Source organism: Macaca mulatta, chromosome 2, assembly GCF_049350105.2.
Source record: "Macaca mulatta isolate MMU2019108-1 chromosome 2, T2T-MMU8v2.0, whole genome shotgun sequence".
NCBI lineage: Eukaryota > Metazoa > Chordata > Mammalia > Primates > Cercopithecidae > Macaca > Macaca mulatta.
The window spans coordinates 106,077,016-106,102,385 of record NC_133407.1 but is presented as its reverse complement, the minus strand read 5'-3'; the positions used below and the strand labels follow the sequence as shown (position 1 = coordinate 106,102,385).

General features: G+C 49.6%; 1 protein-coding gene across 5 annotated transcripts in view; it reads left to right on the top strand.

Moving 5' to 3' along the window:
- The window catches only part of CCDC13 (coiled-coil domain containing 13), a 69,101-nt gene that overhangs the window by 20,865 nt on the left and 22,866 nt on the right, over positions 1-25,370 (top strand). Inside the window, exons 6-13 of one of the 5 annotated variants that reach the window (XM_015131230.3) lie at positions 4,137-4,253; positions 5,482-5,586; positions 8,379-8,540; positions 11,550-11,726; positions 15,753-15,959; positions 18,070-18,209; positions 18,709-18,792; positions 21,136-21,258. In XM_015131230.3, coding sequence (XP_014986716.3) covers positions 4,137-4,253; positions 5,482-5,586; positions 8,379-8,540; positions 11,550-11,726; positions 15,753-15,959; positions 18,070-18,209; positions 18,709-18,792; positions 21,136-21,258 — 1,115 coding nt within the window. The remainder of the gene's footprint in view (positions 1-4,136; positions 4,254-5,481; positions 5,587-8,378; positions 8,541-11,549; positions 11,727-15,752; positions 15,960-18,069; positions 18,210-18,708; positions 18,793-21,135; positions 21,259-25,370) is intronic. The other 4 variants (XM_015131234.3, XM_015131231.3, XM_015131236.3 and 1 more) reach the window with 4 other exon arrangements.

Here is a 25,370-nt window from a genome sequence, read left to right as displayed (position 1 = left end):
AGTGGCTGTTGGAAATGGGGACTTGTTCCCCAGAGCCCATTTTACTAAACCAGTGACAGTTCATGAAATTCAAGAGGTGGGAATTGCAGCTCCATGAAAGGAAGTCAGTCTGACCTAGTGGGTTGGTTTATCCCCACACCAGACAGTAAATAACATCAGAGTCTAAAGAACATTCCAGGAGGCTTCACCAAGGGTTTTCTTGGGAAGCCAGGCCAGTTGGTGAGAGAGGCAGCCAACCCCCGGGACTCCCAATTAGGTGCTTGTTTTCTAGCCCTATCTTCCCTGCTGCCTACACTGGGATCAGACTGCCCTGTGCTTTCCTTGAGGAGAATTCAGTCCTCGCTGTGCAGTGATGGGCCCCTCAGGTTTGGGGGTGAATGTGCCTCCTCAAGAGTAGTCTTGTGTAAACCTGTCTCATTGCTGGGGAGGCAGCAGAGGGGCTCTGCCCTCTACAGAGGCTGGACTGAGTATTCTTTAGGGCCTTTCCTGGCTTCAGAGGACACTGCTAAGCTGCCCCTGGTTTATTCCACACATTGAGCACCTCCACATCCCCAACTAGGGCTGCCCTGGATAGGAAACTGCTTGTTCAGCCTGATGGGATTTTCTAAGCCCTGTGACACAGGGAATCAAAAACAGAGACTCGGCCGGGTGCAGTGGCTCACGCCTGTAATCCCAGCACTTTGGGAGGCTGAGGCCAGCAGATCACTTGAGGCCAGGAGTTCGAGACCAGCCTGGCCAACATGGTGAAACACCATCTCTAGTAAAAATACAAAAATTAGCCAGGCATGGTGGCAAACGCCTGTAATCCCAGCTACTCAGGAGGCTGAGGCATGAGAATCGCTTGAAGCTGGGAGGCGGAGGTTGCAGTGAGCTGAGATTGCACCACTGCACCCCAGCCTGGGCAACAGAGTGAGACTCTGTCTCAAAACAAACAAAGAAACAAAACAAACAACAACAACAACAACAAAAACCAGAGGCTCTGTCTATGGAGAATCCCAGAGGAGGAATGAGGAGTCATTTGAAGGCAGGATGTGGACAGGGCCTTCAGAGATGGCCCCTGTGCTCTGAGCTCACAGGGGAGTCCACCCTCCATTAAGGTTGCAGCTAGAAGGGGGGCGGAGGAGGGCATCCCTGAGTTGGCCTTACTGGAGAAGGAAGATGGGGAAGGTGAACTGAGTGTCAGCTGGATAACATTTGACTGCAGCCCAGAGCTCACAAGGGAGAAAAGGGGAATGTAAGCCAAAAAAGCTGGGGTAAAGTCACCCATAGAGGGAGCCCTTGAATGGCAGCTGGAGCAGGAGTTTTGACTTTATTCTCTGGCCACAGGGAGCATGGGAGGTTCCAGGTTCCAGAGAGAAGAGTGTGTGATGGGCTGCAGATCTCAATTCATCAGTACCACGTGTTCTCCCTGGCATCTCCTGATCGGAGCGAGAGCAAAAGCAATGTTCCCCCTCATTAGGCTGTTCAGGGCAGCCCAAGCCCAAGCCACACTCCAGAAGCCTGCAGGCTCAATCCACATTCCAACCCTAGGCCTCCAAAGCACATTCCAGAGTGAAGCTGAACATGCTTCCCTCTGCTTGGGGCTTCAGGAGGCTGTGATGTGAGCGGCATTGGCATTATCTGCTCCCCATGGACTGTGTTTTAGTTATTTTCTCAAAGAAAACAGCCTCGGGTAGGGGAGGGAGTGTGCCCATACCCAGGTCCCCCACAAAGCCTGTGGAATTTCACTCTGGGCAGAAAGAACTCTGAAATGGCTTGGAGGTAGGATTAGCTCAGCTGCCTAAGCCAGGAGGATGGGGCCTGATCCAGCCCTCTCCAGAACACCATCTGGCCCTCAGCCCACTTGCCAGCTGCCCACTCAAGCCAAGCTAGGCCTGCCAGCATTGCCCTCCATCAGGACCTGCCCCAGACAGCATCCTTGACATGCATTGTCTTAGCAACCCTCACGGGTTCCCTGGAGATTGGCATTACATATCCCCATTTTACAGATGAGAAAATGAGACTGGGACAGGGCATCACTGCCCAGGTTCTAGAGTCAGATCCAATCTGTATGCTTTTTCCATGCTCTGAGCAGATCAAAGAGATGCTGCAGGGTCACTGCAGCCATATGGAAGCACACGTATTCCCACAGCTCTCAGCACCCCCACTGTCAGGGCCACTGGGGCTCATGGCACTGGAGACCTGACAGGCAGGGCAGGGGCGTGGCAGGGGGTGGAGGGGTGTTGCTTCCCAACCCAGGGCAGATTCAAAGCCACACATTTAACAGGAGAAGAGGCAGGCACCCAACAGAGTACGCAGGGATGGCAGGTGGCCAGACAGGAGGAAGAACACAGAACAAAATATACTTTTAAAAACAGGATGGCCGGGCATGGTGGCTCACACCTGTAATCCCAGCACTTTGGGAGGCCGAGGCAGTTGGATCACCTGAGGTCTGGAGTTCAAGACCAGCCTGGCCAACATGGTGAAACTCAATCTCTACTAAAAAAATATACAAAAAGTTAGCCGGGAAACCCTATCTCTACCAAAAAATATACAAAAAGTTAGCCGGGCATGGTGGCGGGTATCTGTAATCCCAGCTACTCAGGAGGCTGAGGCAGGAGAATCGCTTCATCCCGGGGAGGGGAGGTTGCAGTGAGCTGAGATCATGCCATTACACTCCAGCCTGGGCAACGAGTGAAACTCTGTCTCAAAAAAAAAAAAAAAAAGATACACCTATGCTTCATATAAGTTCTCAGCTGGCACATTCTGTTCACGTTGGCTGTTCTCTTTAGCCTGATGGTGGTGCTCTGAGGAAGCGGAACAGGGAAGTATTTGCATACCCTTTCCATAGATGAGGACACTGGATGAGGCCAGGGTTTCTGGACCAGGTGTCCATGTCTAGTTTCTTTGGCCAGTGGTTTTCAGCTGGGCTGCCCAGAGCCTCTGGGGTCTATGGAAATTCCTGGACCCAGTATACTTGGATCTGTCTTTCACACTAGCATTCACAGGAGCTTTTGTTTGTGCCTGATAGAGAAAGGTCAGAAAGCCACTGTAGTACCAGCCCTGTTTCCTGAAGTTCAGCTACTCTGCCCTGTTGGGGCAGCAGCAGAGGGCCTCAGCATCATTGCCCGATGGGATGCTCAGCCTGACAACCAACGTTTCTGTGGCCATGATGCCCAGCATTAGCAGCAGCTTAAATTGGAAGAGTCAGCCAGGGCAGGGGAAGGACCAGTGTTCTTTCTAATTCCACCTGTGTCACCCCAACCAGCTGTATGCCTGAAGGCAAATTACCTCCCCTCTCTGGGCCTTATTTTCATCATTATGGAAGGGGTTTGAATGGGCTGACCTTGAAGGTCCCTTTGTCAAATATCTATGAGTCACAGGAGTGTCTACTGAAGACAGAGAGGTAGTCAGCCCATTTAAGAAAAATTTCCATCCAGATAGTTTAAATAAAACATTGGGTTAAAAAAAAAAAAAGACACTTTTAAGAGTTCCAGCAGGCAGTTTTCATGGTTGCTGTAGTTCTTCAAGCCGCAGAGATGAACATTTGGAAATTACAGTGGTCACTGCTAGGAAAGAGAGCCCAAGGCCCCTCAGCTGTCAAAAAACCAAGGCCCAAGCTGACGAATCTGGGAGAGGCAGATCCTGAATTAGGATGCTGTGGCTCTCCTGCCACGCTGGGCTTGTCTTCTGGGAGTAAGGTGGTTTCCTCTTTATTCTGAGTGAAGATGGATTAGCTGTGATGCCAATCTCTGAGCACGGCAGAGGGTCCACACCCAGGAAGTGTCTGGGAGGCGTGGAGCCTGCCGCTCTCTCCAGATGCTTCACCTGTACGGTAAGGCATGCACCCACGTGTGTGTGCAACACTGTGCAAAAAGCTCAGTCCCAAAGTTAAGCTGCCAGGATTCAAATCCAGGTTCCACCTTTATTAACCAGATAGCCCAAGTAGAGGACTTACCTTCCACTAGCCTCTATTTTGCATCTATAAGGGGCTTACAAGAGAACCTACCTCACAGGGGTTTATGAGGATTAAATGAGTTACTCCATGTCAAACACTTAGCACAGTGCCTGGCACAGACTTGGATAAATGGGGGCTATGATTACTGTTCCCATGTAGACAATAAATGACTACTTTCTCTCCTGTCCTTCCCACCCAGCCGGAGACCCCAGAGGTGAAGGCCCTGCAGGACAGGCTGGCAGCCACCAACTTGAAGATGAGTGACCTCCGCAACCAGATCCAGTCTGTGAAGCAGGAGCTGCGGATGGCACAGAAGGTCTTTCAGAGCCAGGGCTTGGGGCTTCTTGTGTGGCTGGGGCTGGACTTGGGAAAAGCACAGCTGGCACAGTGGATTCCATTCTGGAGCCGTGAGTGCTCAGCCCCATGAGCACACTGCTTGCTCTGGGTCAGGCTCCAGATCCAGTCCTTCCTCCCACCAGTCCTTGGTCCATACCCATTTGGTGGGCAGAATCGCTGACTACCTGAGCCTGCCACCCCCACCCCCGCAGCATAGATGCCCTTGTGGTGCCTGCCCAGCTCTAGACTGAGGAGGACAGTGCTATCCACCCAGGGAGAGTCCATTAAGCCTTCCCTGCACAACTTGTGCCCCAGTAGATCCTGGGTCTCCCCTTAATGTCACCCTTACTTAACTTGGAAGCCTGCCAGCACCTGCCTTCTGCTTTCCTGTCTGTAACAGAAAATGAAGAGGTTCTTTGTGTATTGAAGGACCCTTTCAAAGGAAAATGCTCAGACTTGGGACACAGGCCCAGCTGGTTCGTTATTTATTTTTATTTACATAGCAAATTCTCTGGCATTTGTCTTCCCTGCTGGAACCACTCAGACTGGCCAAGATTTCCAAAACAGTGTTCTATTGTGGAAACAAGCGCCAGAGACTTGGTACGCTGGATCAGGTTTCTGTGACAGGCTTCAGAGGGGCCCAGGTCACAAGCTGGAGCGTATTGTTTCTGCCTCAAAGCCTTGACGTTGGGCCTGAGCGCTGCACTTCAATAATCACAAAGCTGGGCCCTTCTTGGACCACAGTGCCCCAACTGACATTCAGTAGCCCACCTTTGCTGCACTCAGCGGTCCACTTGTCTGTGGCTTTTCACAGAGGCCCGGGTCCTGTGGCGATGTATTTCCTATAGCCAGAATTAGCTCAGCTCTAGGTGACAGGTGAATGGGTTAAGGAAGCAGGTGTTGGTCAGCTTTGTGGTTCAGTCATCCCAGAATATGTCAAGAGCAAGGGGCCCTATCTGGGAATTGCCGGCAGTTTCTTGGCGGCTCTAAGCATTGCCAAGAAATGCCAGGGATGATGGGTTTACCACTTTCCCAGGGAGAGCTGCCCTTGGGACATGGTAAACTGACCTTTGAGGGCTATGCTCTGAGATGGGAAGAAGATTGTGTAGGTGAAGGCTGCTTCTGAATATGCCTCTAAATATGCAGCAGCATCAGGGTCTGGTGGAGCCCTCTCTTTTGGCCACACTGAAGGCCCTGCCTTATTTCAGGTTTTGGCCAGCGAGGTTGGGGAAGACGTCAATGTCCAGCAGCTCCTATCCTCACCAGGGACCTGGAGGGGTCGGGCTCAACAAATTCTTGTTTTGCAGAGCAAGGTGGGTGAGTCACCAGACTTCTCCTGGCCTGAACAAAGGATTTAAAATGCCCCAGAAAGACCTGCCCTGACCCCCATAGAGACTTAAGCACACAGTACCCAAAAAAGGCCTTTAGGTCTCACAGTGCACTCGTGCAGGGCTGTTGTTTTACCTTCTCGCCAACCAGCCTGATTCTAATTTGTTATTTAATGAACAAGCTCTTATATAACACTTACCACATGCCAGGCACTGGAGCTTAACAAATGCCAACGCCTTTGGTTTGATTTATTTAACTCCAGGCATCTTTTTTCCCCTAGTTTATGTAAATTTGCGTGACTGTTGTAATTGTAAGCTTTTTCCAGTTTTGTCCAGATGCTTGTGGTCTTTTGAAAGTTTTAATTACCCAATAAAAACTTAGCCTTGTCTCCCTCTTTATTGTCTGAATATTTTGGAGCATACCAAAAGAGGCTAACAGCAAGGGCTCTGGAGCCACACTGCTCAGATTCAAATCCCAGCTCTCCACTCATCAGCTGTGTGACCTCGAGCAAGTTCCTTTAGCTCTGTGCCTCAGTTTCCTCATCTGTATAATGGGGATAATAACGATGCCTACCCCACAGGATTGTTGGGTGAATTGAGTCAATACTTGTAAAGTGCTTAGCACAGGGCCTGGCATGGAGGAAGCACTGTATAAAAGTTAGGTGTGGTTCTTTTCCCTTTGTGCCTTCAAACTGAGAAACATGTGAGAAGGTGTGTGATTTCCACTATTTGCCAAGCATATCACTCTTGTTCCCAGGGACTTAAAGTGTCACAGTGGCTTTTATCCTCGGTGTCTCCCATGAGATCCTTGAAGCCAACATAAAGGGGGAAAAACTCCAAGAAGCTAATAGATGATAGTGCATGGCCTTGGGGTTCGAGAGACCTGAGTTTACGTTTGGCCACTGGTCTGCCAACTCTGTGACCTTGGACAAACCCCTTCATCTTCCTATGTCTTCGTCTTCACACCTGTGAAATGGGGTGACATCAAATAACATTTCTAAAGCACCTAGGACAGTGCCTGACCATAATAAGCACAAAACAACTTCCTTATTATTGTCATTAAGTTGTATGTCAAATTCTTTTTTTTTTTTTTTTTTGAGACGGAGTCTTGCTCTGTCTCCCAGGCTGGAGCGCAGTGGCATGATCTCAGCTCACTGCAAGCTCCGCCTCCCGGATTCACACCATTCTCCTGCCTCAGCCTCTCGAGTAGCTGAGACTACAGGGTTCACACCATTCTCCTGCCTCAGCCTCCCGAGTAGCTGAGACTACAGGCGCCCGCCACCACACCCGGCTAATTTTTTGTATTGTTAGTAGAGATGGGGTTTCACCGTGTTAGCCACGATGGTCTCGATCTCCTGACTTCGTGATCTGCCCGTCTCGGCCTCACAAAGGGCTGGGATTACAGATGTGAGCCACCGTGCCTAGCCCTGTATGTGAAATTCTTAAAGGTAACAGTGTTCTTTAATGATTAAATGGAATTGCCTCACAGCGCCACACGAGGGCACTGATGGGTGCCTTCAAAGCTGTGCTGCTGCCCTTTGCCAGGGAGCCTAGCGAATTGTGCTTCCTTTCCTGGCTCAAGTTTACCAACGTTGTTTTGTCATTTGGTTGTGTTGACATGGAAACCAGGGTCAGAAGGATCCTAGGAGTTGTCTGCTTCTACCCTAGTGTTATAAGGGTGATAAGGACGTTGTTCTGTGGGATGACATCTACCTGCCACTTGCTGAGGGCCCACGTGTGCCAGGCTGTATTGACAGCTTCACCTAGACCATCTTGGGATTTTGCAAAGTTGCCTAATCCTAAAAATCACCTGTAGCATTTAAAATGCAGATTCTAAGTCCCTTCCCCTAGAGCTCTAGTTTGTTGATCTGGAGTAAGCACCAAGATTTGTCAGTCCAAGAAGAACCTCAGAGGATTCCCAGGCTCAGACAGCTTCATGATACTGAATCCTCATAACAGTGTTATGCAGGGTGTACTCTTAGTCCCGTCTTACAGATGAGGGAACTGAGATTCAGAGTTACCTGTGCGCAGTCACACAGTCTGTGAGGCTTTGAGCCAATCTCTCTGCTTCCAAACCCTGCCTTCCCCTCTGCAATATCTCCTGTAAGTGACCGCCATCTTCCAAGGAGCCCACCCAGTCTTAGGTGGTCTGTCTGTTAGAAAGTTCCTCCTTGCCCAGCACTTTGGGAGGCTGAGGTGGGCAGATCGCTTGAGCCCAGGAGTTCAAGACCAGCCTGGGCAACATGGTGAAACCCCGTCTCTTTTTGTGTGTGTGTATATATATATATATATATATATATACACACACACTGTTTAGGCAGCTGAACTGGGAGGATTGCTTGAGCACGGGAGGCAGAGGTTACAGTGAGCCATGATTGCACCACTGCACTCCAGTCTGGGCGACAGAGCAAGACCTTGTCTCTAAATAAATAAATACCTAAAATAAGGAAGTTCTTTCTTGAACTGAGACCTGCCATCCTATCCCTCCCTGGTTCCTGGGGCCACAGGTCTGCTTCCTAGCCTCAAACAGCCCCTCAGATATAGGGTGATTTTTGTCATTCACCTTTTTTCTAAGCTGAACTTCCCTGGTGTCTTCCAATGTGTTGCTCAAGATGCCAGCTCAGATCGTCCCCCACCCCTAGTCCTCCTCAGATGGGGCTACCACAGCCATCTAGAGAGGTGGTTCCATCTTCAGTCCATGGGGTCTCCCATCACACTCTGAGTAGTAGAGGCTGGCTGCAGACCCATTGTGGAACAATGAGTTTTACCATCCTCAGGTTCGCGAGCTTGAGAAGCAACTGGGCCAGTCCCGGAGCCAGTCTGTGGGAACAGGCAGTGATGAGTTGTCTGTCTATCCAGACCCAAGGAAGCTGTCGGCACAGGAGAAAAACCTGCTGAGGATCCGCAGCCTGGAAAGGGAAAAACAGGAAGGCTTGGAGGTAACGCATGCCCAGTGAGGAAGTCAACCAGGCGTGTAGGAAGGAGAGATCGTGATGGTGCCTGCAAGGGCTCTGAGGCACATGTGGTCGGAAGTCTGAGCCACCCCTTCTAGGCAGTGGACCTGAGTCACCTCTGCATGTTCCTCACGTCCTGTCAAACCAACCTGAGCTGCCTGACTGGGACCTCACTGTGAGCCCATTTAATGAACTTTTCGTGGTCCCATCCTGGCTGTTTTGGAGGTGCTGTACCTGAAATTCTCATTGTAAAAGGGAGAAGGGGAGGGCCACGGCCCCAAAAGTATGATAGGGTTAGATGGGGCTTGAAGAAGGAAAGTTCCAGGCTGATGAAAGAAGTGGGCAGGCTGGACTCAGCACCAGGGGCCGCATCTCACTGGCTGCATTAGGAGTGTCAGAACTCTAACTCTACCAGGTTTAAGCAACAAAGAGAAGTTATTGGCCCATGTAAATGAACAATCCAGAGGTGGCCTAGCTTCAGGTGCAGATTGGGGCCTTGCTCTCAGCAACTTCTCCTGGGTTGGCTTCACTCTTTTCCACAGGGACCCTGGGTGGTCCCAGCTGCTCTTCTCCAATACAGCCTCTACAGACAAAGTGTTTCTCTTTCACAATAGTTCCATCAAATTCCCAGAATTGAGTGTCTTTGGGCTAGCCAGGTTATGTGGCCATCCTTGAACTCATCACTGTGGCCAAGAGTACAGGGTGTTTTGATTGGTCAAGCTTCAGATACCTGCCTCAAGGTTTGAGGGGATGAGTTAGCCTCCCCAAACTTGCAATGAGAGTGAGGAGTAGGGCCCACTTTAAAGAAGGTAGCAGAAGCAGCATGAAGAGGTGCAGGCAGGCCATACAACAGGCCCACTTAGTGGCCCTGGCAGTGAGCTACCTAACAGTGAGGCCTTGCCTTTTCATCAGGAGACTTTTGCCTGTGAGCACCAACTCTGGGTTAGGCCCCGTGTTAGGAATGCTGTGACCATGACCACATTGCACCTTCCAGCGCTCTAGACCATCAGCTGTGAGGAGGGAAACAGTGAGACCACAGAGGTGGGCAGGGCCTGCTGGGCTTTGTATGCCAGCGAGGACTTTTGGCCTGTATCTTGAAGGCTGTAGAGAACCACCAAAGGGTTTTTGGTTTTTCAGATGGAGTCTCGCTCTGTTGCCCAGGCTGGAGTACAATGGCGTGATCTCAGCTCACTACAACCTCTGCCTCTGGGGTTCAAGAGATTCTCCTGCCATAGCCTCCCAAATAGCTGGGATTACAGGCACAAGCCACCACGCCTGGCTGATTTTTTATATTTTTAGTAGAGGTGGGGTTTCACCATGTTGATCAGGCTGGTTTCGAATTCCTAACCTCAGGTGATCCACCTGCCTTGGCCTCCCAAAGTGCTGGGATTATAGGCGTGAGCCACTCACCCAGCCCACCAAAGGGTTTTAAGTTGTGGAGGGAGGTGGTCAACTGTGCATTTTGAAAAGGTCACATGGTTGGAGCAAGAGGAGGAATGGGTTGGAAGAGGAATGGAAGGCAGAATAGTGATCCTGGAGACATGACCAAGGATCTTTGCCAAGATAGTGGACTGTCATGGAAGGGCCAGACACCTGGGACAGTGAGGACAGACTTTCTAGGGCTCAAGAACAGATTGGACTTGGAAGAGAGATGAGGAGGAAGAGTTATAAAGGACTGCTAGGGAGTATAGTGGGTGGGTAAGGGAGACAGGGTGGGTTCAAGAGGAGAAAGGGAGTTGAGATTTGGAAATGTTGGGTTTGAAATGCACCTAGCTTGGACTTACATGTTAGTGCAGAACAGATTATGTTGAACAGTTGGGCTGACCATAAGCTGCAATGGTGGGTGGAAGGAAACAGCTTCCTGCATGCATTCCCTCTGCCAGGCATCTATGAGAGCCTGGAGTGTGTAGGCAGGAGAGCTACAGGTGAGTAATGGCTGCGTCCCTGAAAAGGGTTCATGTTTTACTTGTTTTACATTTCTATAATTCACTTCATCAAGGATATGAAAACATTTTTCCAGCAACAGTTCACCCTCAGGCTCAAGCAGGTGATGTCACCCACTGCCCAAGCTCCTCCTCAATGTCTCCATCTTGTCTTTATGGGTTTGACTAATCTAGCCTCTGCCCCTTCACTCACTATGCTTCAGCCACACACCTTCTACCCCAGGGCTTTTGCTCTTCCCCTCATCTCCTTCAATCTCTGCTCAGATGCCACCTTTTCAGAGAGGCCTTCCCTGACCATATCCTTCTCACTATTCCTGTTTCCTACTTTCAAGTATTTGTCCCTATTTGACATTATCTGTCTCCTCCATTAGGATTATCAGCTCCTTGAGGACAAGGACTGTTTTGCTTTTTGCTGTCCCCCAGCATCTATAACAACACTAAGCCCAGAGTAGGCCCTCAGGAAACACTTGAGAATGAAGGGATGAGTGAATGAGAGACTCTGAAGATGTGCACTGCATGTGAGTTTCCAGTTGGTAGCTGGCAAAGCAAGGTGCTGTCAAGGGTTGTGCCAAATGATCATGGAGGAAGTGGGAGAACAACCCTCCTTTCTCATTCTAGCTCCTGGTGGTGCAAGGTGCTGCAGTTGGAACCTAGCCTAGCACTCTTTCTAAAGTATGGCTTTTCTCTTTTCCCCTGCTCAGGGTGGGGTTTAGGGGTAGGACTGGCTGTTCTCTCTGGAGGACACATGCAGTTGGCCGGCGGCTTTCCTCTCATGTGCTAGGAAGCCTGTGTCTCAGGCTGAGGTGGGGAGTGCTGTCATCCGTTAGTGCTGTCATGTGCTAGGGCAAGAGTGGGAGGCTGCTGGCCACCTGATATCCCTGAGAGGCCTGGGCTGGGAGTCAGGGCACTGGCTCTAGTGACTTGCTCTGTGGCATTCAACAAGCACCCCCACCCCCAGCCCCAGGCCTTGCCATTGAGTAGGAGCCAGGAAGCAGATGTGGCCAAGGTCCCACACAGCCCTGCTGCCCATGCCCTCACTTTCTAATTACAGAAACTTGCCAGTGAGCGGGATGGCCTCCAGAGAGAGCTTGAAGAGCTAAAAAAGAAGTTTGAGGGCATGAGGTCTCGGAACAAGCTGCTGTCGAGTGAGGTGAAGACCCTCAAGAATCAGATGGGGACCCTGGTGGAGAAGGGCCGGCATGATGACGAGCTCATCGATGCCCTCATGGTATGGCCCCACCACTCAGGCAGGGCAAGAGCCAGGGCTGGTTCCCCAAAGGATGGGCTGCAGCCATGGCCAGAGTGAGCCCTCACTCACCCCTCAATGCCACCTGTGTAACCCCAAAGCCCATTGCCTCCAGATGGCCCCCAGCACCAAAGCCCTGCCCCAGGGACAGGAGCAGCTCAGGGAGGCTGCCTGAGGGCAGTGATGGAGCAGCACCAGGCACAAGGCACTTAGGCCTATGGACCCCAAAAGAGACAGAAATGTATTGGGGGAAGGAGGTGGGATTATACCCTGGGTTATTTTTCAGCAAGGAATGAAAGGGACAAGAGGAGCCAGTACCAGTTCTTGTCTCTGTGGTGGCACAGAACCCTTCCCCTTCTGGGCATGTTATAATGCTTAGTGCCCAAGATACCTTCTAGGATTATATATTTTAATCCCACTTCGCAGATGGGGAAACTAAGAGTCAAATTCATTAGATAACTCATCTAAGACCATACAACTGAGTTCAAAGCAGGTTTATCTGACTATAAAAACTTTCTTGATTAAACATATCTCAAAATAATAAGAGCTATTTATGACAAACCCACAGCCAATATCATACTGAATGGGCAAAAACTGGAAGCATTCCCTTTGAAAACCAGCACAAGACAAGGATGCCCTCTCTCGCCACTCCTATTCAAGATAGTGTTGGAAGTTCTGGCCAGGGCACTCAGGCAGGAGAAAGAAATAAAGGGTATTCAATTAGGAAAAGAGGAAGTCAGCCGGGCGCGGTGGCTCAAGCCTGTAATCCCAGCACTTTGGGAGGCCGAGACGGGCGGATCACGAGGTCAGGAGATCGAGACCATCCTGGCTAATATGGTGAAACCCCGTCTCTACTGAAAAAAAATACAAAAAACTAGCCGGGCGAGGTGGCAGGCGCCTGTAGTCCCAGCTACTCGGGAGGCTGAGGCAGGAGAATGGCGTAAACCTGGGAGGCGGAGCTTGCAGTGAGCTGAGATCCGGCCACTGCACTCCAGCCTGGGTGTCAGAGCGAGACTCCATCTCAAAAAAAAAAAAAAAAAAAAAAAAGAGGAAGTCAAATTGTCCCTGTTTGCAGATGACATGATTGTATATTTAGAAAACCCCATCATCTCAGCCCAAAATCTCCTTAAGCTGATAAGCAACTTGAGCAGTCTCAGGATACAAAATCAATGTGCAAAAATCCCAAGCATTCCTATACACCATTAACAGACAAACAGAGAGCCAAATCATGAGTGAATTCCCATTCATAATTGCTGCAAAGAGAATAAAATACCTAGGAATCCAACTTAAAAGGGATGTGAAGGACCTCTTCAAGGAGAACTACAAACCACTGCTCAACGAAATAAAAGAGGACACAAACAAATGGAAGAATATTCCATGCTCATGGATAGGAAGAGTCAATATCATGAAAATGGCCATACTGCCCAAAGTAATTTATAGATTCAATACCATCCCCATCAAGCTACCAATGACTTTCTTCACAGAATTGGAAAAAACTACTTTAAAGTTCATATGGAACCAAAAAGGAGCCTGCATTGCCAAGACAATCCCAAGCAAAAAGAACAAAGCTGGAGGCATCATGCTACCTGACTTCAAACTATACTACAAGGCTACAGTAACCAAAACAGCATGGTACTGGTATCAAAACAGAGATATAGACCAATGGAACAGTACAGAGGCCTCAGAAATAACACCACACGTCTACAACCATCTGATCTTTGACAAACCTGACGAAAACAAGAAATGGGGGAAGGATTCCCTATTTAATAAATGGTGCTGAGAAAACTGGCTAGCCATATGTAGAAAGCTGAAACTGGATCCCTTCCTTACACCTTGTACAAAAATTAATTCAAGACGGATTAAAGACTTAAATGTTAGACCTAAAACCCATAAAAACCCTAGAAGAAAAGCTAGGCAATACCATTCAGGACATAGGCATGGGCAAGGACTTCATGACTAAAACAGCAAAAGCAATGGCAACAAAAGTCAAAATAGACAAGTGGGATCTAATTAAACTAAAGAGCTTCTGCATGGCAAAAGAAACTACCATCAGAGTGAACAGGCAATGTAAAGAATGGGAGAAAATTTTTGCAATCTACCCATCTGACAAAGGGCTAATATCCAGAGTCTACAAAGAACTCAAACAAATTTCCAAGAAAAAAACAACCCCATCAAAAAGTGGGCATAGGATATGAACAGACACTTCTCAAAAGAAGACATCTATGCAGCCAACAGACCCATGAAAAAATGCTCATCATCACTGGTCATATCAGAGAAATGCAAATCAAAACCACAATGAGATACCATCTCATACCAGTTAGAATGGTGATCATTAAAAAGTCAGGAAACAACAGATGCTGGAGAGGATGTGGAGAAATAGGAACGCTTTTACACTGTTGGTTGGAGTATAAATTAGTTCAATCATTGTGGAAGACAGTGTAGCAATTCCTCAAGGATCTAGAACTAGAAATACCTTTTGACCCAGCAATCCCATTACTGGGTATATACCCAAAGGATTATAAATCATGCTACTATAAAGACACATGCACACATATATTTATTGTGGCACTATTCACAATAGCAAAGACTTGGAACCAACCCAAATGTCCATCAATAATAGACTGGATTAAGAAAATGTGGCACATATATACCATGGAATACTATGCAGCCATAAAAAGGATGAGTTCATGTCCTTTGCAGGGACATGGATGCAGCTGGAAACCATCATTCTCTGCAAACTATCACAAGGACAGAAAACCAAACACCGCATGTTCTCACTCATAGGTGGGAATTGAACAATGAGACCACTTGGACACAGGGCGGGGAACATCACACACCAGGGCCTGTCAGGGGGTGGGGGACTGGGGGAGGGATAGCATTAGGAGAAATACCTAATGTAAATGATGAGTTGATGGGTGCAGCAAACCAACATGGCACATGTGTACCTATGTATCAAACCTGCACGTTGTGCACATGTACCCTAGAACTTAAGTATAAAACAACAACAACAACAAAAAACTTCCTTGACTAATAAGGCCATACTGCTTTCCTAACCCTACAGCTTGGACCTTTCTCTGTGGGACCTGAGGCACCAAAGTTTGGTGTCAGATTCCAAGTTGTGCCTGCAGGCCCCGGAGGGTGATCGTGTCTGGCTTGGCTGGGGTGTTTGGGGGGTGCTGGCTCAGGCACCTACCTTAGTTCATGATCACTTTACATGACAGGGTGGTGGGCGGGGCACAGAAGACCTGAAATCTAGGCCTGCCTCTGTCAGTACCTCACTGTGTGACCATAGGCCAGTTGCATCCCCTCTCTGAGGCTCAGCAGCCAGTTTTAAAAATAAGTTGCAGGGCTGGATGTCCTCTGGGGTCCCTGCATGTCACCATTCTTTGTCATTGAAGGTGGCATGATGAGAGCTGCAAACTAGCCCCAGTCATGCTATTCACCAGCAATATGCCCTTGGGCTCTCTGGGCCTCAGTTTCCTCCACTCTGAGGTGAAGAAAACAGCCCCCACCTGTTCCAAATCACTGACATTGTCCTTTCTGTTGGCCCCAGGCAGGAAGCCTTTGCCCGGGAGTCTCCTTGAGGGCATTTCCTTGACATGGGGCTTCAGTCGGGTGATAATGGGTCCCTGGCAGGGGTCCAGGTACTGCCTCCAAGGGCAGTCTCCCAGCCAAGCGGGATCAGGCTTTCCTTTTAGCTAAATATCTCTCCCACCGGGTGAGGTGTCACCATCTGATCTGCTTTCTGTTGTCTGAGAGCCCCTTGGATCTTCTTGGCCCCAAACTCAGAGAAGGAAGTTGAGGACAGGAAAAGTACATTGTCCCCGCCTGCCTGGTTCGACACCCCCTGATGGCAGGCAAGGAAGGTGTTCCTGCCTCTTGAGGGAACAGGATCCCACTATTAGGTTCCTGCAGGCTACTTTGGGGTGAGGGAGGCAGTCTGTTTTTGTCCTCCTCTGCCCAGTGGGCCATGACTGACTCCACCTGCCCTCCTGCCTGGCCCCCCAGGACCAGCTGAAACAGCTACAGGAGATCCTAGGCAGCCTGAGTCTGCAGGAGGAGAAGACGCGAGTATCCCAGCACCACCTGGACCAGCAACTGAACAGCGAGGCTCAGCGGAGCAACAGCCTAGTCGCCCAGCTGCGGGCCATGGTGGCTGAGCGGGAGGCCAAAGTGCGGCAGCTGGAGATGGAGATCGGACAACTCAATGTGCACGTGAGTAGGGCACTGGCACAGCCCCCAAACCCATTTTCAAGCTGGGCAAGTCCATCCAGCTTCTTCCACTTCTTCCCACTTGCCTTAGCTCAGGCCAGACTTCATCCTCCTGGCTCCACTTTGGCTACCTTCTTCTATCTGGCTCCCCAACCCATTCTGCACACAAACCTGATTATGTCCTTGCTCCACTTAAAATCTGTTCATAGCTTACTATCACCCTCAACCTCACCTGGTTCTCAAGGACCCAGCCACCTTCCAGTTTACCCTCTCCCATCTCCAGCTGTGGCTTTATCCTCAGGATTCAAGATGGTGGCAGTAGCTCCAGCAGCAGGATGAGAGAAGGAAAACCATACTTCATTCAGCTTCCAGGCACCACGTGACTAGCTCTTGCTGTCACCCATCCTGCATCTTCTCTTCACCCTTCCCCTTTCCCCACACTCTGGCTACGCAGGAGCCATTCAGCTCCTCACATAGCCCTGCTTGCTCTGCGCTCCAGGGCTGTGTGCAGCGTGAAGCACACTCCCTCCTCTCCTCCCGCACAGCCTCAGTCTGGCCAGCTGCCCCTCAGCCTTTAGGTCTTACCAATCAGGAGCTCCTCCAGGAAGCCCTGGGACCCCTGTTCTGTGTTGTGTGCCCCTCCTAGCACTCTTCTAACTCCCTATGCAGCCCCAAGCCAAACTTCTCTCACACTGTGTAGTCATTTTCCTGTTTTCTCCCCTGCACTCCCTGTGAGGGAGCATAGACCATGGTACCTCCGTGCCTGGCACTGGAGCAAGCACACAGTAGATGCTCAATAAATGTTTGTCTAAGGCATGAACTTGTAAAGATATTTTGTCTTGGCAGATGCCTTGAGGGCACAGCTTGGGGCTGCTAGGAGTCAGCCACCTTCACTCCCCTGGGGTGGTGGTGGGGCTGGGTGGGCCGTGGGGAGAATTTTTTGACAGGCATGCAAGTCTCCCAGTGACAAAGGAGCCTTGCAGCCTCTGGCCCACGGGGAAATTGACTGGCTCAGCCAAAGGCATGTTGCAAAGCAGCCCTGCTCTTTGTTTCTGGGGATCTGTGGTTTGTTCAGAGGTAAGAGCTCAAGAGCCCCTAGGCCCGGCCTCAGGCTGGCATTGGCTGACCAGCCTGGTTTGTCCTGTAGCCTCTATCCCCACAGGCCTGGGCAGCCTGGGGCCCCAGACTGGCTATGACAAAGTGCCCTAAGGTTGAAAGGGAGCCTGGGGGCATGAGGAAGTCTGGGAACAGAGCACATATGTCAGTGAGTGGGGACTCGCCCTGCTCCCCATTCTGGCTCACTGGGGAGGGAAGTCTGAAGGGGTGCACAAGGACATTCCAGCATCTTCACCTCACCACTGTCCTTTCTCCAGGCACACAGGAGAAGACTGTTCCTACCTCTGAGGTCACCAGCTGAATGGGGGCCAAGCATTACCCACCAGACAAGTTGGCACATGTTTCGAGTTTTCTCAGAATGGGTGGGAGTGGCGGACAAGCCAGGTTGTTAGGGGCTTACACCAGTTGTCCACTCTGGTGGCCTGACCTCCTGCTGGGGGTCTCTAATGTTCCTGTCCAGTCCAGCCCCAGCAGGTATCCAGGAGAAGAAGGGGTTGAGGGAGGGGTGGGGGCCTGGCAGGCTCAGCCTCCACCCAAGGCTGCCTGCCCTCACTGAATCCCTGCCAGCCTTTCTGGCTGCAGGTGTCTGGAAAGTCCAGGTGTTCCAGCTGAGGAAGGCAGCTGGCCTCAAGTCACACCTGGTGTTCAGCCACATGTGGGTGGGGCTGCCTGGAGAAGTGGACCCACTCGGAGACGTCAGTCTCTGACCTGCCCCGCTTGTGAGGCCATGCACCTCCCTCTGGAACCTGAATGTAGAACAGCTTCCTGGCCCAGTCACCGTCCTCACACCATGTAGCTTTCTTTCTGAAGAGAGGCATTATTAGATGTCATTATCATGCAAGTAGTGCCTTCACCAAACAGGCCTCGCTTTTCACTCCTGAAAAGAAGCCTCTTTCATATCCTCTGAAAGCCCCGAAATCAAGCCAAGGTCCCCTCCTGCCTTCTCTAGGCCTCTGAGCCAAAGCCCTGAGGATGGAACCCACATCTGTTCCTACAGTATCTTCGGAATAAAGGAGTGGGTGAGGGGTCCAGTGGTCGTGAGGTCAGCCCTGCCTACACCCAGTTCCTGGAGGACCCAGGCCTGACCAAGTCCCCGGCCTCAGCAGACGATCACATTGGCAGGCTTGGATCTTCTCGGTAAGAAAACAATGGGATAGAGGGGTTGGAAAGTGAACATTAATTATTCAGAAGGAAGGTTGTTTCTTGCCACCTCTGATGGGAAGCCATGGGTGCAATTTTAAGGTAACTATGCTGCTGTTCTTCCAATACGTGGGCCTCTCCTATGCCATCAGCTCTGCATCTGCAGTAATGAGCCAGTTAGGCCCAGATTTTATCACTTCAAGAGCATGCTGGTTGCAGCTCCCTGTAAGATCCTCTTTGAGCTGGTCTCAAAAGTTTTCTGCCCCTGGGGCCCTCAGACAGACCTGTGTTGGGTTGTTCAAGGCTCTGGTATCTCCTGTTCTTTCTTGTTTTGAGCAAGCAAGAGTTCTGGAAAGAAGGGCAGCAAATCCACAGGACTGCTGCAAGGGTTTACTGGACCCCTGCTGGCCACTGCTCCACCTCACATGCAGAGGTGAGGCCCAGCAGGGCGTGGTCTGCCTTCCCAGGCTGATGGGCCCCTTCTGCCTTTACACAGCTCTGTGACCAGCCTGGGCCACACTCTGGTGGAATCTGCTCTCACGAGGCCTTCCCTGCCCAGTCCCCACAGGACCTCACCTAGGTATGGACCCCCGACCTGTGGACTTTCACAGTTTTTCCCATTCTTGATTGCTCAACCAGTATTGCCATCCCATTAAAAGGAGGGGAAACTGAGGCCAAGCAAAGTCCAGGGACTCTTCCAAGGTTACATAAGGACGGGGAGGATCAGGGAAGTCCAGTGTCCTGTCCAAGATGATAGAGTAAGCAGCTTCAGAACTAGTATCTTGGCCTCTGACTCCCAGGCTAGGTTTCCTACCGGCTATCCGAGAATTAACATGAGATATCTTCCTGGGCCTGGCTTCCAGCACCTTCCCTCACCTTCTCTTGCTCATTGAGAATCAGCCTCTAAGGGGAGAATTTCACATGATATGGTTTCCCACTGATATCCCCTCAGCCTTCGGGCCCCCCTTTGTTGATAGAATCAAGCCAGAGGGTGTAAATGGGCCCTTTGTTCCTATTGCCAGCCCATAGACAAAGGACAGCATTGTCCTGCCTCTAAGCCCTGTCCCGAGCCCTGCCCACTGTCCACTGGAGCCATGCTCCTGCTGTCAGCACTCCCCTCCCTGACCCCTCAGGCAGGTCAGCTCAGGTTCCAGGCAAGGCCTCCTAGTGGCCCCAGTCCCTCATCTCTGTGGCTCCAGGCAAACTGGTCCTTCTCTGGGCTGCTATCCCCCAAAAGTGGGGGACAGCATGCTGCTGACACTTGGCAGCATAGCATCTGTGGGCCAAAGCTGCCCCACCCATCAGACTGGGGTCACAAAGGCACTTGGGGAGAGTGGGCTGACATTGAGCCACAGGCATGTGCCACACTCCTGAGGGTGGGAGGCCTTGTCACAGCACAGGGAGAATGGGCAGGCTCTGTTTCTCTGAGGTTTTAGTCACAGTAATGAGAGCAGGAAGATGGACAAGATGACCCTTTAGAGTCCCTTCCAGGCCTGTGTGGCTGTGACCTCTGCGCCACACAGAGATACAGGAGCTGCTGTGTGCCTTGGCTGCCCAGACTGCTGGTTCTCAGGCTTGTTTCTTCCACAACACACAAATGCGTGGGCCCTACCCTCATGGAGCTTACAGTCCCCTACCACAGGTGACAGGAACAGAAATTCACAGGCAGGAATTCACAGAATGTCCTGGCTCCAGCCAGCAGAGTGATCCCAGAGAGTATGTCTATTCGGGCTGGCGTGGTTTGAACCCACTCCCTTCAGGTGACTCTGGTGTGGTGCCTGAGATGAGGGCAGAGTGAAGAATCGGCCCTTTGCTCCTGCTCCTCCTCTGCCCACATTGTAGAACTGGGGAGATGAATGGGGCTTTCCAAACTGCAGTGCACACACAGAGCCCCTGCGGATCAGCCAGGTCAAGTGCGGGTTCTGATTCAGCAGGTCTGGGGTACTGCCTGGGATTCTGCATTTCTAACAAGCTGCTAGGAGATGCCAGAGCCACCGACTCAGAGACCACTTGTAGTAGCAAGGCCTTAGAGCATATTTAGGAGTCACGGAGGGGTCTGCAGTTCTCGGAGCCCATCTCAACCACCCCTCTCAATGTTTAGTGGGGGAACTGGGACCAAGAGAGAGGAAGAGACCTGCCCAAGACCACAGAGGAGTCAGCCCTCAGAATCACATGCCCCAGCCCAGTTCTCAGTACACTGCCCAGCTCTGCAACCTTCCCTATGCCCTGTACTGCTAGAAAAGTAAGCTCAGGGTCTCACTGGGAAAAGTGGGGGCACAGCGGAGAGCAACTTGGAACGCACATGTGGGCTCTGGGGGGGTTGAAGTTGGGGGGCAGAGTTTACCTTCTGTCCTGGCTCCAGCCAGCAGGTAAGGGGTTGGTAGGCAGGCCCAGTGGTAAGAGGGAAGCAGTGATGGGTTGACTTAGGGCTGGAGACAATTGAACAAGCTGCAAAGCCAAATGCCTAGGCTCCAGGAAAGTGGGCTGGGCTTGGGGATCAAGCCAGAAGATGCAGGAGGGCTGGGAGAGACTGGCAGGGACACAGAGACTGGGCACACCTGACACTGGGTAGGGCAGCCAGGCCCCAAAGGCCACACAGGTATCCAAGGCACCTCAGGTCCCCAAGAGCCACCTGCCATAGCACAAGACTAATTCCAGGCCCCCAGAGGTCTTAGATGGACAGAGGTACCAGCGTAACTCTAGTTTTGGTAGGTTCAGCTTTGGAGTCTAGGGACTTCAGCAGGACCAGGAATGGCGGGCAAAGAAGCCAGCAGGGGAGGACCTAGAGGGACTGGGCTTGCTTCCATTGCTCTGGTTGACATTCGCCCTGAATGTCCTTCTAGTCTCTCCCACCATCACAGGGATAAGTGTTATTTCTAGGCCTCGGATGACCTCTGTCCTCTGCCCTCCACCCTGGTCTCAGGTTCTCGGACTCCCCAGAACAAAAAGGCTGGCAGGCACAAGTGACAGAGATCAAGGCCCTCTGGCAGGCTGCCGAGGTGGAGCGTGACCGGCTCACCGAGTTTGTCACTGTCCTGCAGAAACGGTAACACATGGCACCCAGGGATCTCTCCCATGGGCCTGCATGGGGTGGGGACTGGGGCCAGGCCTCATTTATGACTGGGTCCCCTTCACCTGAGAGCTCAGCTCCCAGTGTTGGTCCAGGGCATTCCCAGCCACAAATCATGTGCCCATCCAAATACCACACAACCTTGGGGCCCTGTCATCACACTGTGTTTTGCCCTTAGGAACAGCCCCATTCTACACGCACCCAATGGGACTGTTGTATGGCACGTGGGCATTGGTGGGAATCTCAGGAGAGAAACACCCAGGAGTAAATCAGTCAACTCAATCCATCAATAATTAAAATCTGTGATGAGCCTGGCACTGTGCTTGGTGCTGCTAGAGGGTTTGGTGGGAAGAAAACAAGCTAGACTGACATGTGGAATCGCAAAGAGCAAGAGAGGCGTTGATAGCTGGGGAGGCAGGGAGGGAAGCACGAGGCCTGGGGCACCGGACCAGGAGATACGGTTTTCTCTAAAGGGTTGTTGACAGACTTCCATTCAGATAAATCAGTGCTCCTCGCTCAAATGATCCTTTTGGCAAGAATTGCAGGTGTCCAGGCCAACACATGGCTCAACCATGTGACCTCCACACTGAAAAATATTAAGCACACCAGTGAGTTTCTGCCCTAACAGGCCGTATCATGTATCAGTCAGGGCTCTTTGATGACAGGCAATGGAAACTAATTCTGGCTGAATTCAGTGAAAGGCAGATTTTTGGAAGGTACTAGCAGACTCCACTGCAGAGAGCAGGAGAGGAGTCTGGGAAGGTGCAGGCATCTTGAGTAGCAGGAAACCCTGGGCAGTTCCCTGGGCCACGGAAATGGCACGGCCAAATGACTTTTAGCTCTTGTGCCTGTGGGTTCTGGGAGAGAAGGTTGAACTGGCCAATGCTGTGCCGGTGTCCACCCCACACGTGAGGGCACTCTGACTGAAGTTCCTCCGGGTGCTCACAGAATGCAGGAAGGGTAGTTTGCCAAAGGGAAAACGGGGGTACTGAGAGCAAAAGAAGGAGCTAGGGGTGCAGGGAAGGACAAAACAAAGGATGCCTGCTACTTAAATAGTGAGTAGTCAGCTTTGCTTTCCTGTAGTACAGGGAAGATGTGAATTTCAGACATACTCAAGTATATGAGGAAAGCAACATTCATTCTTTTTCTATAATTGGAATATAATGGATAGTACAAGTCTTTATCAAATAGTAGAAACATACTCAGTGCAGGCTTTCTCTCTCATTTCTCTTGAGTTACATCTGAGTTTGGGGGTGTGTGAAAAAGGTGACTCAGTTAGCTATTGCTGCATAACAAACCATCCCAAACCTAGTGGCTTCAAACACAATGGTTTGTGCTTTCTCACGATTCTGTGGCTTGGCTGGGTAATTCTGCTCCACATAATGTCAACTGGGGGTCACTCACTGGTCTCATGCAGCTGGCACTTCAGCAGGGATGCCTCAGTTCTCCTCCATGTGGCTTCTGTCTCCATGTGAGATCTCATTTCCAGGGCCTCTTCACGCAGGGCTGGGATTGGGGTGAGGCAAGCAAGGCACCTGGGTATGAATTGTAAAGAGGTACTCATGCCAGTCACGTACATGCAACTCTCTGTCTGAGAATATGCTGGCCCTTTTTGGGTCCTTGGGTTCCTCCTGGACTCTGTGTCATTCTGGGGTGTTGGGGGCTCTGTGAGGCTGTGCCAGGCCCATCAACCAAGACCTGTCGCCTTTTTTCGTTGAGGTTATTGCTAACTCCCTGGGCTGTAAGAAGAAAAGGGAACCCAAGCATGTTCTGCACTCAATTCTCTCAAATCTCTTTGGTTTAAAACTAAATGTTTTAAACTAAAACCATTTAGTTATAACTAAATTGGTCAAAACTGATGATTGGCCAATTAAACCAAATTAACCATTTTAAATTAAAACTAAATGTTTTAACTAATGTTTTAAATATCCCAAAGTACAGGGCCTTCCTTTCTCAGAGATTCTCAATATCTACTCCTTTCTTTATCTACAGCATCTGTCCCAGTCTTGTACCAGGGAGGTCTTTCTCTGCCTGGCTTCCCTTCTCCTCTACTCTGCCCTACAATTTCCAGCTGCCTCAGTTCCCCTCCCCCACCCAGTTCCCTAATCCTGTGTGCTCATCCCAGCGAGACTGCGGTGCCCTGCCTGCCTGCCCCCACCCCACACTGCAGTGGAAAGTGCCTCAGGCAGAAAGCCAGGGCTGTGGGAGATCTCAAGTCCTTCCTTTCCTCAAGTCTTGTATCCAGTGTGTGTCTGCTCAAATCTTGTATCCAGTGTGTGTCTCCCTGTTGTCCATTGTCTGAAAACAAGTTCGTTCTTACATTTTATCCATTTTTCTAGTTACTTACAATAGGAGTTGCTAGTCTGGTTAGTTCACCATGACAAAAGTCACTAAATAGGTCTCTTATTTAAAAAGCACGTAGTCGGCTTGGTTCTTAAATTTAATCTGGAAGTTTCTGTGGTTGAACAGTATCGTTTAACCCATTTTGATTTTGGTAATATTTAATCACCTTAATTAATATTTTCTATTTGCCATGATTTTTCTGTGTTCCTTTTTTCTCCTTTCTTTCCTTATTGGACTGATCAAGTTTTATTTCTCTGACTTCTTTACAAGTTTGGAAGTTAGACATTCTATCTCTGTTCTTTTAGTGGCCACCCTTAACTTTTAACATAAAACCCACCAATCTAAAGTTAGTTGGTTTTGCTACTATCACTTTAAGCAAAAGAATCCATTTAGAATGTTTTAACTTTGACTTCTCCATTTGTGCCTTTCATGTTACTGTTTCCTAATATTTCTCTTCCACATTCTTTTTTTAAACCCTGAAATTAAACCCTCCGAAGTAAGTCTTGAATATTGAATAGTCAATATTCGTTTCCTTTTGCCAACATGTTTGACAATGTCTTCACTCACTGTTACTTCTTGTATCTCAGTCTTCCTTCTAGGTTTGCTTTCCTTCTTACTGAGATGCCCTTTAGTTCAGTGAGGCCATGTAAATAGTAAACTCTCTGAGTATTTGTTTATTTTTATTTTATTTTATTTATTTATTTTTCTTTTCTTTTTCTGAGACCGAGTCTTTCTCTCTCACCCAGGCTGGAGTGCAGTGACATGATCTCAGCTTACTGCAACCTCCGTCTCCCAGGTTCAAGTGATTCTAGTGCCTCAGCCTCCTGAGTAGCTGGGATTATAGGCGTGAGCCACCATGCCCAGCTAATTTTTGTATTTTTAGTAGAGATGGGGTTTCGCCATGTTGGCCAGGCTGGTTTTGAACTCCTAACCTCAGGTGATCCGCCTGCCTCAGCCTCTCAAAGTGCTGGGATTACAGGTGTGAGCCATCATGCCTGGCCTGTTTATTGTTAAATGTCTTTATTTTGCCTATCTTGAATGACAATTTAAGATAAATTTGGGCATAGAATTCTAAATAGATGGATATTTTTTCTCAGCACTTTGAGGCTATCCCATTGTTTTTTATCATCTACTATTGCGAAAAAGAAATCTGCTATCAGTTTTATTGTCATTCCTTAATAGATTTGTCCTTTCTCTCCGATGCTTGTTAGAGCGTCTTTGACGCTCTGAAATTTCATTGTGATGTGTCTAGGTGTGTGTGTATATATACATGTATATGTAATATGCCCATATATTTACATATATGTATATATGTGTGACTTTACATATATGTAAATATGTATATTTACATATACATGTAAATATGTGTGTGTATTTTTGTATATATGTATGTGTAAAGTATACATATGTAAATATATGTAAATATGTAATATGTAATTTTTTTCTACTCAGAAGTTAGTGTTCTTTTTCAATCCAAGGACTTTATAAGGACTGCTATCCATATATTGCCTCTTCCCCATTCTCCCTATTCTTTTAATCTAAAATTCCTAGTCAGTATATGTTAGACTTTCTTATTCTTTCCTCCACAGCTCTTTACCCTTACTATTTTGGGCTGAATTCTGGGTGACTTCTTCAAATTAGTCTTCTAGATCACTAAATATCTTCGGTTGTGCTTCATCTACCATGAAACCTATTTTGATAACTGTATTTTTCGGTAAAAGCTCCTGTTCTCGGCCGGGTGCAGT